The sequence below is a fragment of the Solea senegalensis genome, unplaced genomic scaffold (assembly GCF_019176455.1).
Source record: "Solea senegalensis isolate Sse05_10M unplaced genomic scaffold, IFAPA_SoseM_1 scf7180000017305, whole genome shotgun sequence".
NCBI classification, from domain to species: Eukaryota; Metazoa; Chordata; class Actinopteri; order Pleuronectiformes; family Soleidae; genus Solea; species Solea senegalensis.
The window spans coordinates 58585-74828 of NW_025322329.1; the positions used below are offsets into that span (position 1 = coordinate 58585).

General features: G+C 39.7%; 2 protein-coding genes across 2 annotated transcripts; both read left to right on the forward strand.

The window, feature by feature from the left end:
• The first annotated feature begins 4686 nt into the window (after nucleotides 1–4686).
• Nucleotides 4687–11226, forward strand: LOC122764186 (G-protein coupled receptor 26-like). Its single transcript, XM_044018500.1, has 3 exons — nucleotides 4687–6340; nucleotides 6459–6572; nucleotides 8466–11226. The coding sequence occupies exons 1-3, from the start codon at nucleotides 5670–5672 to the stop codon at nucleotides 8701–8703; spliced, it is 1023 nt and encodes a 340-aa protein (XP_043874435.1). The 5' UTR covers nucleotides 4687–5669; the 3' UTR covers nucleotides 8704–11226.
• Nucleotides 11227–12479: 1253 nt separating this feature from the next.
• Nucleotides 12480–15297, forward strand: LOC122764188 (carboxypeptidase Z-like; the record flags this gene model as incomplete). The annotated part of the gene is made up of 4 exons (XM_044018501.1): nucleotides 12480–12577; nucleotides 12744–12994; nucleotides 13446–13475; nucleotides 14923–15297. Coding segments are annotated over exons 2-4 (481 nt in total), but the record flags the coding sequence as incomplete, so codon positions are not given.
• Nucleotides 15298–16244: the final 947 nt, after the last annotated feature.

The following is a 16244-nucleotide window of genomic DNA, read 5'->3' on the forward strand; positions in this document are numbered from 1 at the left end:
CGATTCTAACGTAGTCTGATATTAAACTACCAAGCTGAACTGTTAACAACACCTTAACCATATAATCAGCCATTTCAAAAACACAACTAACTGTGTAACAAAACCATTTCGCTTCCATTAAGTTGAAATGAATGGCCCATTTTTACTCTCTGTGCTTACAAGGCATTTTTATGGCATTTAGGGTGTTAGGCTACATTTTCTTTTTCCAATATCTGATCCAGGCAGTTTGACCTGTATCTGACGCTTACAAATATCATCGTGATAAGAGCACATTTGAAAGTGGTGTTTCCCTAGCCATTTCTGAAAGATGTATGTTTGATAAATGAATCACAACTTCATTTTATGCATGTGCTCTTCATACATCTTAACCCTTGGTTACATACAGTATATACAGAGGGTATAAGAATATAGAATAGAATTGTTTTTCATTTTCACCAACTACATATATAAACACAGCTGAGCAAAAAGTACTCAAAATGTTTCAAATGTGTGAAATTTGTGAAATACGTCACAGTTCGAAGTTCGCTTGGCTCGTTTTTATGAACAAAAAGAAAAGAAAAACTATTCTCTATAGTCTATTTTGACTATAGAGTCTATTTTGTGACTTCTGCACTACTTTATCTCAATGCGATATAAAATGAATCATAAATTTGACTCAAAAACACATAAGAAGACAAAAAGCCTGAATATGTGACCTATGAACACCGCTCCCAGGATGTCCATATAAGGAGTTTTGTATTATTCCCAAAGCAATTTATCCTAGGCGCGCCTGAGAGTTAACTTCCATTTCTGTAACACCTGATATTATGTTGAATGGGTAAAACAGCACGTTTTTACTTTGGATTGAAGGGACATGGTAATCGTGGGTCAAGTAATGGTTCCGCATTGATCTCATGCTCATTGCAAACCTGCAGCCTGACAACACTATTTATATTCACACCTAGAGGCTATTGAACACAGAGACAAGCAGACTGAGTGTATGCTGAATTAGCACCTCGCTGGCAGCGTTTTTACGATTTCGGTCTATCCTTTATTCCAAAGCATTACAAGAAGGATTTTATATTCATAAGCCACTTTGTAGGCAGAGAATGGTTGAATTAATTTCAATACAATATAAAAGTTGCAGGTGACAGAGAGTTGCTTTAAATACATGACCCAGTCACTTTAACTGTTGGATTTAAAGCCAGTTGACGGGGAAAAAAAGAACACGCGTGATCTAAGTATAGTGTGGCTCTTCATGTCCAAAGACATCGTGTTACCCATGACTGTATCTTGTACTGTGACTCCAAACACGACATCCCAACCTCGGAGTTACTTAACCTGAGATTCTCTCCTGCTCTGTCCTGGACTCTGTGCTCTCACAGCGAGTTCCAAAAGGTGAAGTGCAGGTACAAGCTCCAAGTGACATTCCAGGTACCCGAAGGGCCACAGGGAGATTTTATTTCTGTCCTGACATCACACGTTTTCCCCTTAGTGAACCAGCTAAGGCACTTCTCTTGCTGCCTACAGGTGATCAAGATGTCGGTTTGAATGAAGGTCAGGAGCTGTCGTGTAAAATCACTGGTAAGACTGAAAAGTTGAAAGAACAGTCTTTGTCTGACGGCTGGAGGTCACGACGTGACATTCATCATGTTGCTAGGTTTGTGTTCTGAAAACAAGTTAGAGTTCTCGGTATGATGTTATTGTTTATTGTTTGTTTATTCACGGAGGGGGATCTTCTTTAACGTTCTTTGGCTTCTCATCTTCTCTCCTCGATTTGCTCAACTATATAATACATAATGTTCACAGGTTATCAGTTGCCTAATTTATACAACATGAAGTTTGTACAAACTTCAAACTTCAGTTATACTGAGAAACACGGAGAGTTGTGTGACTTATTCATCATTGTGGTCATTTATTTGATAATTTCTTTCATGTAACATGTGTTCATATTAATATATATTATTATTAATAGTATAATAAGTACACACTATAGTTTTTAACGTAATAACAAACTTAACTAAGAGGTCAAAGGTAGAAGTGCTGACGGAATAAGAGCAGTTTCCAGTTCTATGTTTTAGGGCTTCACTATTTCAGCTATTTATGAAGCAGAAATGACAAATAGCTTTTGAAATGTGAGGATTTGCATTGCAAATTGAACTTCTTCAGTTTGGCATAAAGAGCTAAATTTAACACCTCAGTCTTGCCTCTAGGAAATTGTGAGCGTGATGCCCAGTGTTTTCTGACGCTGCATGAACTAGACAATGATCAGATAGTTGAGGTAGTCCTCGTCAAGCTTTACTGGATTTAATTTACAAACAAACAAACATACAAATAAACAGCAGCATACATAAGTATTGCATATTGTGTAAAAGTATGGTGTATTTGGCCTATACATTTATCAGATTAACCTTAATGTAATATCTTAGGGCACAATATCACAGTCTCATCAAGGGCATTTCCTTCTATTAACATGATAATGCACGCCCACCCTATGTTACCTCTGTTTACTCACACTTCCTTCAACACTGGACATTGACTCGTGACTCATAATCAATTGTAGTTTAGGTGGAGATTGGCATCTTTTGTTACATAACTAACGGATGTTTATAGTTTGATGTAAAAAAAGAAAAAAAGAGGAGAAGAAGCATGCCAGTGCAGTGCGGTTGGTAATCTGGCATATACATTCATTTGTTCAACAGCTACAGGCCCTTGAGGCGTTTTGGAGGCTATTCCTAAAACCACACTGCCTGATTACTCAACTGGCATAAAAGCAACCACTCAAAGCAATCTCATTTGTGGCTCTAAAGCTGTGTAGTGTGCGCTGATACCTCGGTTAGGTAACACACCAGTGCTGAGAGTTATATTGGAGGTGACACCCCATCAGGACTATAAATAGCTTTGCACTTTTCCCCCAGGAGCCCAGCTGTAGCTTTCTCGCAGGCATTTGATCTCTAGTTTGTGGGCGTCTGACATCACCCACTGCTGCTGCTTTGTCTCCCTGACGTTCTGGCTCCTGCACACAAACACACGCACACCGGGAAAACACACCGGCACCATCAGTGCTGTAGTAGCTTCATTATAGCTGGAAGATCATGTGTGGAAAAAAAAAAAGGATCTTTCATCAGAAGCCGTGATGGTGATGCTTTTAAGAGTCAGTCACTTCAAAGACAGTTCGCCTCAGGGTTTTCCCTCAACTGCATTTAATGATTTCTCACAAAATTACTTTAAATACTTGACTATGATGGCAGAAGCAAGGCAGCGGGCTCGGAGTGAAGTGAATCACTCCTACATAAACGAAACTTTGTGCTTAATTGGAGGGGATGAGGATACAGGAACGAGCCCAGCACAAGCCTCATAACAAGTGGGCGTATAAAGCAAATGGAAATGAAAAAATAAAGATACACCAAACTCCTGCCGGCTGCGTCTGACCCACGTTAGTTACCGTCTACACACGTGTGTGATGACTCAGGAACAACCACTTAGATTTATATTGAGTTATATAGTCCATTTTGGATTAGGTACGGTTTTAATGTTAACAAGACAACAAAGGGGATAATTTCCTCAAGTTATTTAGTTTTTCAAAATTATTTTAATTTTTTTATGCAGCTGTTACAAATAACAAACAAAATATTTTTTGGGCTGTTTGGAGGTTACATTTTGGATTGCTGCTTGCTGCATGATTTATTAAGGGCTGTGACTCGACTAATGGTTAATGAATCATTTACTAATGCTTATCGATGTGTAAGATGCCACTGACAAGAACAAAATGTAAGTTACAAGGTTTTCGTTGCCATTTTGGTGCCATTTGGTGGCCGGCTACTGTCCAACAAACCTCACTTCATGCATTACATGTTGTAGTTTGTAGCTTTGGAATAATTTCTAAATTAGCTGCTTAATGCTTTATTCGTCAGGTAGGACCAATGGTTCATCAGTCCACTTACCTTCCAGGAAAACTAGCAGTTGGTATCTATGTTTATGAAAGACTTTGTAACGTATAACTACTGACATATTGGCCTTTTTATTATATATTCATATTAGCAATGGATTACTACCAATTAGAAAGAAAGTTTTAACTTCATACAAAGAGCTTTACCACAACCTGGCAACCCGAGTCATCAAAAATTTGAGATTGTGTTTGTATTGCCTCACAAATGCATGCAAACAGCTGTACAGCAAATTATAGATTATAGAAAATTCAAAGCAGAAATGTCCAACATTCAAGTCTGAATGTAGTCTATGCTCACATCTGAGTCCTATAGTTCAAGGCAGAGCTCCAACTACAGCTGTGCTTTTTACCAGTGACCTGTGCTCCATCAGTAATCTATTCAATGTATAAAGTATTTACAAATCAATCAGTGATTTATAATCTGTTTCTCTTTCAAATCCAATGCATCAAAGCAACCATATGTATTTGTTTTGTACAACATCCCAACACAGATGAGCTCAAGGCTCATAAATGGGTTTCCTGAGACGAGGGTTGTGTCTCCTGGCAAAGCATTATGTAATTATATAACAGGTCACATTATAAAATATTGTAATATTTTATAGTATATAGTATATCAGTATTTTATAACACCCCTAATTTTGTGTTAGATGCCACTGCACTGAACTCCATATTACAAGTAAAACATATCCGCTATAGTATAAATGAAGCTGTAAATTGTGATTAGATGTGTAAAGTTGACATAGATTATTATTATTTCTGCAATTTCAATATATTGTCTTCTTGACCGCAGAACCAGGTGGCTTTGAAGAAAAGGTCAGCCATTCTACCATCATCCGCATTCAGTTATGTTTATATCCGGTATATTTTTGCATACGAGACACAAACAAATTATAATACTACACAGTGAATCTACAGTAGCCAGTGGCCTATGAATAATTCATTTCAGGAAAGGGATCTGTTTGCCCTCGTGCCTCTTTGGTGCGCCTGTGCACCTGGTGCCATTTGGCTGTATGGGCTACAGCAGACGCGTCTCCAATTATCAAGAGGCACATCCGTGGGTTTCTCTGTGTCAACCCCCGCCCACCCCCCAACCTTAAAAAAATAGTCTCCACATCCACATTGATTTGAGCGAAGCCAGATCAGGGTGGGCGACACGAGAAACTCGCACGTGAATAACTTATCCTGGATGATTGATATGCATTTTGCGCACAGGACAACCAAACTAGAAAAGTCCAGTGTGAAAGAGGGACGTTTTGTGACCGTGTAGGACAAACTGTTATCGTGTCTCTGGGTGTGATTACAATTTCTTCATGTGATAACCGATATCTTTAGATGACCATTCACTCCAGTGGGCTTGCTGTTTTCCAACTAGATCCTCCTGTAATGTGCGTGATGAGTGGGCTGCCACACACACACACGACCCGCTCAGACTTGGCACAGCTTTCCTTCAGCACTTGGCGCGTGTTGATGTGGAATAATCGGCAGGTTTGAGTGGCGGCGGCCGCTTCAGCACGCTGGACAGCGCTCGTGGAAGTTGGAGAGGATCGGCTGCGCGCGTTTTCTTTTTTTGGTTTGTTTGTTTATTTTTATTTTTATTTTTTTTAATTATATAATTGAAATGAATTTGCGGAGCCGCTTCTGTGGAGATGTGCCACGCGTGACCATGGCTAGTTTGAAGTATTCATTGTCCACAATAACAACAGGCGCGCGGAAGCCCACAGCGCACTCTCTGGAGTGAGACATGGACTTTGCTGAGATCTTTTGCGCTTTGTTCATCGTCGTGGTCGCGGTCGTGTCGCTGCTGTCAAACTTGTTGGTGCTGCTATGTTTCATCCACAGCACCGAGATTCGCCGACAGGTGCCCGGTGTTTTCACCATGAACTTGTCCTTCTGCAACATCCTCATCACTGTGCTGAACATGCCGGCCACTCTGCTGGGGGTTATCCGGGAGCAGCAGCCTTTTGGGGATTGCATTTGCCACACAGTGAGCTTTCTGGAGACTTTCCTGACCGCCAACACCATGTTGAGCATGGCAGCCCTCAGCATAGACCGGTGGATAGCGGTGGTCTTCCCGCTCAGTTACTCCACTAAAATGCGCTACAAGGACGCACTGATCATGGTGTGCTACTCCTGGCTCCACTCCTTCACCTTCTCCCTTGCAGCGCTGCTCTTCTCTTGGGTTGACTACAGCCACGTCTACGCGTCCTGCACCTTGCAGCCGAGCGACGACGGCAGCGACAGGATTAAGTTCACAGTCTTCACTGTCGTTTTCCACGCCACGAGTTTCATGCTCTCCCTGCTCATCTTGTGTTTCACCTACCTGAAGGTGCTGAAAGTGGCCAGGTTTCACTGCAAGAGGATTGACATCATCACCATGCAGACTCTTTTCCTGCTGGTCGACATTCATCCAAGGTATGTCATCCCTCGAATGCGTCTTCTCCCATAGCCCTTACCATTAAAATGCCCACACTGTAATTTTTAAATGTTAGTTTTAAATTCAAAGATTTCTGAACGTCCACTGTTTTTTCAGCGTCAAACAGAGATGTTTAGCTGAGCAAAAGAGGAGAAAGCAAAGGGCCACTAAGAAGATCAGCATCTTCATCGGCTCATTCATCATCTGCTTTGCTCCTTATGTAATTACAAGGTAAGTCCAAGTGATATAACCCTTAATTTCATTTAATTTACTGCAAAACTTCTGCACAGGTCATCAAAAATTAATGACCTCAACACCACTTTAGCAATTATCTTGTGAGTAATGACGTTAAAGCATGTTTTGTCTAAGTATAATGAGCAAATAACCTCATATCTGCCTCCAGACTCATTAGCTCTGTTGTTTTGTACTGTACAATCCGACACCTGTAGTTTGTCCTCACCAAACACTACATTACTGAGGCTATTTTTACCTGAAACTATGACTTAGAGTTCAACCAATTGTGGATTTTTAAAAACAGGTTGAATAACAATAATTTGAAGCATGAAAAAATTGATTCTTACGCCAATGCAACCCTAAAATGAAAAAGCAAAACATGTCAGTCAACACTATGATATTGTAAGAAAGTAATACTATTCATAACAATATTAATAATATTAAATAAACTGAACAATGTTTTATAAATGATTGCATTAATAAAAAGATTAAGTGCATGATGGAATGACCTAATTAGTTGTGCATCTATTTTCACACATTAACAGCAGCTGCAGTTGTTTAGTAGATAGCAGAAGTGATGAAATGTACAGGGTTAATTAAATGCATCAACAACAGGTGTTTGGTTTGTGTACTCTATCTTAGACTCCAGTTTCCTCTGTGAAGTAAATTGCGAAGTAAGCATATATTTAATGACCATCAGGGGGCGACTCTGCTGATTGCGAGACCTCAACTAAGCTGCAACTTCTCACTTTATTTATAATGTTATGAAACATTTTCCTGAGTCAATGGTTTCAGTTGCTAGTGTCATGCTTTTTTCAATAGAAGATGATATCACATTTGTAAACTATGTTCCCACTTAGAGGAAAACAGATATATCAATGAACGGCAGTGTAATTGACAGCCGGTGTCACCCAACAGCAGCTTCTTTTTGCAAAACATCCACATGGCGCTGGCCAAATCACAAATCTTGAGGCTTCAAAATGAGAGTTTATATTGTAAGGATTGTTTGTAAAAGTAATAACATTTACGAGGCTCACTGAATGCACCTCTAAGCTCAACACTGTGTGGAATGGACTCCATTACTCACACTAGCTCCCACATGCTGGATCTTTCATGGAGCCAGCAGTGGTCTGCCTCACGTTTGAGTGTGTAAACATTAGTTTTTGTTATTAATCATCGGTGTAAAATCATTTATATGTTATTTTACACATGTTCAGCTAAAGTGGCCTTTAAATGGCAGCTGAGCCATCGGCCACAATCGGGACCAGGGTCCCCTGATGCAGATAGGTTGCAAAATCTCCCATCACAGCTGATTAATCGGATAAAATTATTAATTGGTTGACCTCTCCTCTTTATTATTTTTACATATTGAACCAAGAGGCAGCTCATTAGTCCGCAGTCTTGTGTTGTGTCCACTCAAAAAGACCTAGAACACAGAGGGGAAGCAGTGGCTCCCAGAGAAAAGAGGAAATGCTTCGAGGGCTCACAGTTGTCAGCCATTTGTGCTGTTGCTGCAGATGATCCACTACTGTTTGATGTACTGTATGTACAGTGTGCTCATATAACCATGAGGAGATAGAGCATACATTAACACTTGACCCAGCAGCAGTCACTGCTGCAACCAAAACATGATTATAATTAGTCTTGAAGTGCTATGTGTTTTTAAACCAGCATTTGAACACACACACACACACGCACACACTAAACTCTTGTCAGCCTTTTCTTTCTTCAAATTAAATGGCAGAATTTAATGGATGGTACATAAATTGCTGGATTGTGAATTGGGACAGAACAGTTTTCAAATATATGAATGCAGAAATGTTGCATGTTATATTAAGGCTTTGTCTTGTACTTTGTTTATTATTAATGTTTGTGTTCATGTCCTTTCAGGTTGGCTGAGCTTCTACCTTTTGTGGACATCAACCGCCACTGGGGAATTATCAGTAAGTGCCTGACATACAGCAAGGCTGCATCTGACCCGTTCGCCTACTCCCTCCTACGTCAGCAGTACAAAAAAGTCCTGGTTACAGTTGTCAACAGACTGCTTCGCCGTGACCTATACCCTTCATCTGGCCATAACAGCTCTTTAGACACAGAGAACGACTACTGTCTCCAGAGGATCAGCTAATGGCTAACATGCGCACATGACAGATGCACACATACTGGCCAAAAAGAAAGGGTGCCTCTGGGAAGAAGGGGGGCAGAGGCAAAGAATTAGTCGAGAGACGGAGTAGACAGGATATTAGATGGAAGGGAAATAGACTAGATGGTGGGGACAGATTGTGGGTTGAGGGGCAGGGAGAAGACAGAGCAAAAATAAGGAAGATAGTGGGTGGACAAGAATGAAAAGACAGTAATGAGGGGGAGGATGAGCAAGTAAGAAGAAACAATGAAAAAGGAGATGGGTGAGAGAAAGATAGATAGGGAGCGGCAGGGATGATGTAAAGATGTTGCCCTAAGAACGAATTTGTAAACAAGGGATCGCTAATTTATCAGCAATGGCAAAACACACAAAAAACTACACACAGACGCACACGGAGACAAATCCAATTAATAAAACACAAGTTCAGATGGAACCAAAGGACCACACTGCTGGGGATTTCTTCACTTAGAGGGATGTCAACAAAGTGGCCTTGTCCTGTATACCAACCACTTTGTTATGATTTTGGAAAATCTACATGAGGTGACCTTTCTTTTGGCACAAAAAAAGAAAAACCAAACAGTGACAGTAGCTGATGTTTGACAGGCAGTGGAGTGAACATGTGAAAGAAAGGAGAGACTATGTTGTTCCTGCTTCTGGATACTGTACCTTCAGTAAATGGATGTATTACTACTGCAAATTATTGCCATGTTCTGTATTGACCGCGTTAGACTACTCTGCAGTGTCATGCCAGTCACTGAATATTGATGCACTTTGTCTCAATCTCTCAGAGCTATTAGAGTTACAGGAGCCAAAGGCAAATAACGCGTATGATATTAAAGGGTAGAACTGGTGATAATCTATTTTTATTATCGTCAACAAATGATTAAAGCTGAAGTATTAAGTTATGTGTCCACCAGTTCAGAGATTTCCACACTTCCCATTCATTGTGCATGTAAACAGCCACACAGTGTGTTCTTATGAACATTGCTTGTTTGCATGAAGTTCAAACAGGGCTACTTAATGCAAATCAGAGGTTTCGGCATGCTGTCTCAAGAAACTAGGGATGGTCAACCTAAACTAGTTTTTCGAAATTAACAAAGGCAGCAACTGCATCGCTTATTTATCATCAAAAACCTGTTCAGAAACCATTTTTGGCACCATGTTGGTCTGGCTTGAAATCCAGCAGAAGACAGTTCACCAGTCAAAGTGTTGATCCAATCTGGTGGGTGTAGACGTGCAGGTGGGATTGCATTTGTTAGCGCTCCTGCCAATCATTTATCAGACAATGTCATGTGGCACGACCATCGCGTGATGCTGGGAAGTGTGGTGATCCTACTGTCAAAAAAAGACACACACCTGTACTCTGACTCGCTCCAAATACTGTCTCACTTCTCTGTAGCCTGCCTGAGGCGCTGCAGCTCCAAGTCACGACAGATAAATAATGTAGTCCTAAACTGAAACAGCTGGGCGGGCACTTTAAGTCACAGATTAATAATGGTCTGCCATATTTATATTCATAGCAACAATACAGTTGGTGCAGCTTTGACTTTGACACCTATGTGTTCATGATTATGAACAAACACATCATCCATTGCAACAGTGACCACTTACTTTACACTTAACCTTTATAAAATCTTAGCTTTGACACATGTTTAATTTAATTAAATCCAACCATCTTAGGCCATAATGTTGGGATAAGAAGAATTTGGATGTAAACACTAGCTAATTTTAATCCAAAGTTACATTTCAGCAGTTTAATTGTACCCTCTGACATGGAATATGATAGATGATATCATATACTATACATATACTATACTATATATATATGATATTCAGTATAATTTTACTGAAGACCTAAATGGGGCCATGCAGCTCCTAAACTGTATAATTAACCTATTTGCAATTATATTTTAGGACTTCACTACTCAACATAAACTGTAGCAATATCAATGAGTAACAACATGAATTATCCTGAATGTGTCTCTGTTTGCATCACGATGAACTTGGGGCTTGTTTTTGGACTTTTTAAGTATTTTGTTGACAGTGAGAAAAACAGAATATCATCAGTCATTCCTTAAAGTGCGTGTGTCTAAGTGTAACTGAATGTACTAGAGATAGCCCACTTTTCACTGAAATGCATTTGTACAACTGTGCTTGGTTTGGCCAGTTGACTGGGGAAAATGTTTCTATGGTTATTTACATGTTGCTATTCTATATTTTGCACTGTATAGGAACAATGTTTTGTCTAGATGAAGAGGGAGCAACGTGACGTAGCATAGGAATGCTGTCAAAGTGCTTTAAAACACACTGTTTTGTGTTTGTGCCAGATTTTATGGGACTTTTTCAGCTGTTCTACACTTAAATCAGAATAGCTGCTTCAACAAAATTCAGTTTCTTTGGTTGTATTTTATGCACATGTATTTTCCCTCCTGTGAACCACTCGCTGTTCTTTGACAGTTTGATTAGCTGTTAGTGGAATATGTGCAATAAAAGCTGTCAGTTATGAAATTATTATAAATTAATGTTTCTACAGTGATTTAAATGGCCTTAAATTGAATGTGTACTCAGTTTCATTACACTCAAACATTAAAGTTGAAAGTCATAAATTTTTTTAACCAAACACCAAACAGACCTTTATTGAAACAATAAGTTGATGATTTTGAAAACAAATTGTAATATTCAATAACTGAAATATAGCTAAAACATATACTATTTAACATAACATTAGACATATTATTAATTATTCTGTAATATATAAAACCCAACTCACCTGATGATTGCATTTTTTTTGCATTCAACTGCCTTATGACCCTAATTATAAAGTAGGAGGTTTTAAAAGTCTCTGCTGCAGCAGTGTTATTGCCTAGTGTAATTAAATAGACGGGTTAAAGATCATTTTTGAATATTAGGGATTCAAATTTATTCTGACACAGTAATGACTCTGGTTTAATTTGATGCTTGGAAATAGACAACAGTAATTATTTGCGGTGTGAAAGAATTTTAATTTTTCTGGCCAATTCAGCCACCAACACACCTGAAAACAAGTACTAAAGCGGTTCCTCGTTGTTCTTATTCTAGGCCATGGCTTTATTAATATCTCTCTCTAATTAGCCCCAATCACCAGAAACTGATAAAGGAGAAGCTGTAATTAAAACCAGTGAATAGTAACATTTATGCATAGCAGATGAGGTATTTCACAGCTGCCACCAGCTTTATTTAAAAGAGTGTCAGCCAAACTATAATTTTGATTGAGTTGTCCTTGCACACTCAAGTGTAGATGCTGCTTTAACAAAATACTACCAACCCAAGCAGGGTTACATTTCTGTTCCATGCAATAACCTGCATAACAACTATCTTCAGGATTAATTTCATGTTCTTGATTTAGCTGAAGGACACTCTGTAACTCAAGTGTGCAAAATAAATGTTTCTACACTACACAATTACAACCATACAGGACTGAGCTACTGCCCGGAAACCCCTCTACAACATCTAGTTTTGAACCCATGTGTCTGCTTGATTATCACTAATGCTATTTTATATTTTAAATCTTACTTTTTCAATAACCTTTCTGAAAAAAACAAAAAAAAAACACAACCCACTGCATTATGATTGGTTAGTTTGGTAAGGCATTCTGGGAAATGAATAATAATAACTATTTACACATAACCCAACAGGTGCTCTAAAATGTCTGAGTGATCGGTTATTGGCCAATTAACGTCATGTGACTGCCGAAGGAGGCGGAGTCATACCAAAGACGGCAGAACTGTTAAATCTGTGAACATGCGTACTTTAATTAACCTAGTTTTGATGTCTTTGAAGCCTTCCTTTAAGATAACAATCAGCAACTAGACGTCAACATGTAAGTAAAAACGATGAAGATGTTTTCTGTCAGTTCATTTAATTAGTTAATTTTGAATTTTGCGCCACCTTTGCACCAATGTACATTCATACACTATAACGCGTATCTGTACTTCACCACACAGTCATTTGGCCTGTAACCTGATAGCTGACCGTAATGTTTGTAGTACCGTGGCTCTGACTGAGGGAAGTTGGGACTGGAACTTTCTGCAGACACACTCTCCCTCTTTCTCTCTCTCTCTCTCTCTCTCTCTCACACACACACACCCTTTGGCTGCGTGTGTGTGGTGGTGCCACATCGAAACAGCTGGAATATACACTGAGCGTCGGAAAATCTGTATCATGCTGCCGCTGGTCCTGCTGCAATTGTTGGTCCTTGTTTCCTGCTCTCCTCCGCGGTGTGACCCAAGTATCAGAGGTAAAGTTTTTCTCTCTGATGATCTACTTGACTTTTACATGCGTCCCTCCGGACCTGCTGTAGCTATAAACTAAATTATTTCCATGTAGAGACTCAGGGGCTTTTCTAGATTCACACGCTCCCTGCATTGGATTTGTGTTTGCATCATTTAGAAACTTTAAGCTACTATTTTTCTAGGACTATGTGCAGAAGATGTCTTCCAGCTTGTCAGATATTAATATTTCCTAATTGTATTGTTAAGGCGTATAAACATATTATACAAATGTGGAGTATCTCGTGACTTATGATGCCTTTTAGATAAATAGGCATTTGAAAAAGCTACAGATGCAGCACCAGATGTTGATCAGTATACTTATATACTACTTTTACAGGCCACTGTGAAGCATTAATTGTAACCACTCTGCCATCTAGTGTCTGCCAGTGTCAGCTAATGACATGATGTGTTTTGCAGGACTGTGCAAACCAATACTGGAAGAAAAACGTAAGTCCCTCTGTGATTGAACAAAGAGCTGAGTCATACTGGAACTGTTGTCTCCCAGCTTGCCGTGACATTATTACAACTGAACTGTTAATCCTAATTTCTATCTTTGCTTTGAATATTTGTGCCTAAAACACAGCATTTGTGACTTTGACATTGGAGAAACATCAAGCAGTGTAGTTGTCCCACCCTAACAGGTCAAGTGCGTATCCAGTTAAAATCCCTGTCGATTTGGCTTGAGTCAATGTTTGTAACAAGAAAAGGGATGAGATCACAAGATTAACTGGGTGTAGTCTTAATAGAATCTGTCCCTAAAGCCTTGAAACCATCATGTGTATTTTTAGATGATCAATGGTATAATGAAATATTAAAATTCTAATTTCCATAGATAATAGAAAAGTTTGGGACCAGATGATTGAAGACTGTAAAGTGAGACTCGGGCGTGTGTTTGAGATAGATGGAGATCCCTAAATGAAGACTGATAAAGCCGTAGTGTGTAATTTTTAATCTACACAAATTGTATTTATCAGATGAGTCCATACAATGCTGATTAGGCCTATCAGATCCATACGACTCCAACAGGAAGTAACTGTTTTATTTCAGGACAGACAGCAACGTTAGTTCCACTGCTCAAAAAATTCAGTTGTTCAGCTTCTTGCCCCTTTCCTTGCCCCTTTCCACCCCTGTGCTGCTGCTGTATACGCTCAAATGTTTCGTCAGTCAGGTCTCATAGTATAGATAGTATTTTTAGATGAAGGAAGTAAATGTTACATTTCTGTTCACTGAGACCAAACATAGGCAGAATAATAACATCAGCAACAACAACAAAGAACTTGGTAAATAAAGTCGCACAGAGAACTGCTAGTGGCATCGTTTCTCAGTAGTTACGCTAAGGCTTATCTAAAGCTAATAAACGAACTGCAGGAGGAAACACAGACATGAACTGAGGCTGCTGTGATGCTGCTGTGAGGAGGATGTGTCTTCTCCTGCTGCCGTTCTCTGACACAGACATGGAAGCAGACCGGGGAGTCAGGACTATGAGGATTAGGAGGAAACTTGTTGTGGGTGCTTCTTGGTGTTTCAAGTGAAGGGGACAGATAGTAACTTCACTCTTTCCGTCACTCTTGTCAGGTGAGCCTGCAGAAGACAACTCTAGGTCCATATTCCACTTGTTCACTGCTGACTTACGGCCTTGTTATACTACAGTATATGTCTCTGTGTGGGAATGTTGCAACACTACGTATTATCCTATACTGAGAAACAGAGAGAGAGTCGTGTGGAGCTGATAAGCTTCATCAGCATTGTGACAATGGTTTGAATATAACAGACATTTGTTTATATCAAAAGTTACGCACTACAGCTTTACAATTAGTCTACAATTAATATTTGTGACTTTTCATGATAAATCTTGAAACTTTTTTTCTGTATTTCATTATTTTTTTAACCTCAGCCAAATGCTCAGACGTCCAGTTGTCCTACTGCGATGACATGCCCTACACTCAGACCATGTTCCCCAACATCCTTGGACACAAGAGCCGCGAAGAGGCCGAGGCGGGGGCAGAGTACCTCCTCATGAGCGTGGTTGAGTCCCTGCTCGGTGGAGAGTGCAACCCAGAGATCCGCATGCTGGGCTGCTCGGTGCTGACCCCACGCTGTGAGAAGGCGCAGGTGCTGAGGCCCTGCCGCAGCACCTGCGAGGCGGTGCGCAAACAGTGCAGCCATGCTTTTGATGGGATACAGATGGCTTGGCCCTACTTCCTGGACTGTGATCGCTTCTTTGTTGGTGAACAAGAAGGATGTTATGACCCACTTGAAGGGCTTAAAGGTGAGAGAAGAAGAACAATGTCATTGTTACTTAAATAATGTCAGTATAATTGCTTTAAAATAAAAGTGGTTTGGTTTTCATAGGCCCGAGAACAAGCCTTTTATATATACTTGCACTGCCATGATCATGAACAGACAAGATCACGGTATGTGTTAGCATTTAGTAGAAAAAGCTGATGCTTAGTGTGCAAGTGAAGAAGAACGACATTCTTTCTGGTATGTGGAAGCCACCGCAGTTGTCTGATGGGAGGGGAGGGATGAGTGGAGGATTCCTCCTTTTGTTACAGTCTGCAGTCTCACCATTAGATGTCACCAGTTCCTACACACTAGACTTATAAAAATATGTTTTGTAAGATTTCTGGAGTAAAATATCTAAAACAATTATGATATTAATGTTATATATTTGTTATGTAGTCTACTACTGCAACATTCTTTGAGTTGCATTGATACATTTTTATCGATGAAGACAACAACTCCCATGATCCCATGCTGTTTCCTGATATCATTAAATTAGGTCTTTTGTTATTCTTTTGATTGAGAGACCCCCTATCTGCAGAAATTGTAACTTTAAATGTGTATCATAACCCCTTGGTTTATAAGTGTATTCTTGTTAGTGTTGTATTTTTGGGGTTTTAAGATATATCCCCTCTTTTTTTTATCTGAAAAGGAATCACAAGAGTAATATTTTCAGTTTCAGTAGAGCTTTTATTTTGGGCACATTGTCCACAGACATCTGGTTTGTGCTCATGCTAATGTGGTTCACCTCAACGATAAAATCCCACTGGATCGCTTCAGTTTCCTTCATAAATCCTCGCTCGCTCTTGGTCCCCGTGGCTATGTTCATTTGTTTTTGATCAGGAATCAAGTGTTGTAAACAGCACCCTAATGTGCCATTCAAAGTAAACTGTGTCTGGCAATATTTTCTAAAAAGCAACTGTTTGAAAACAG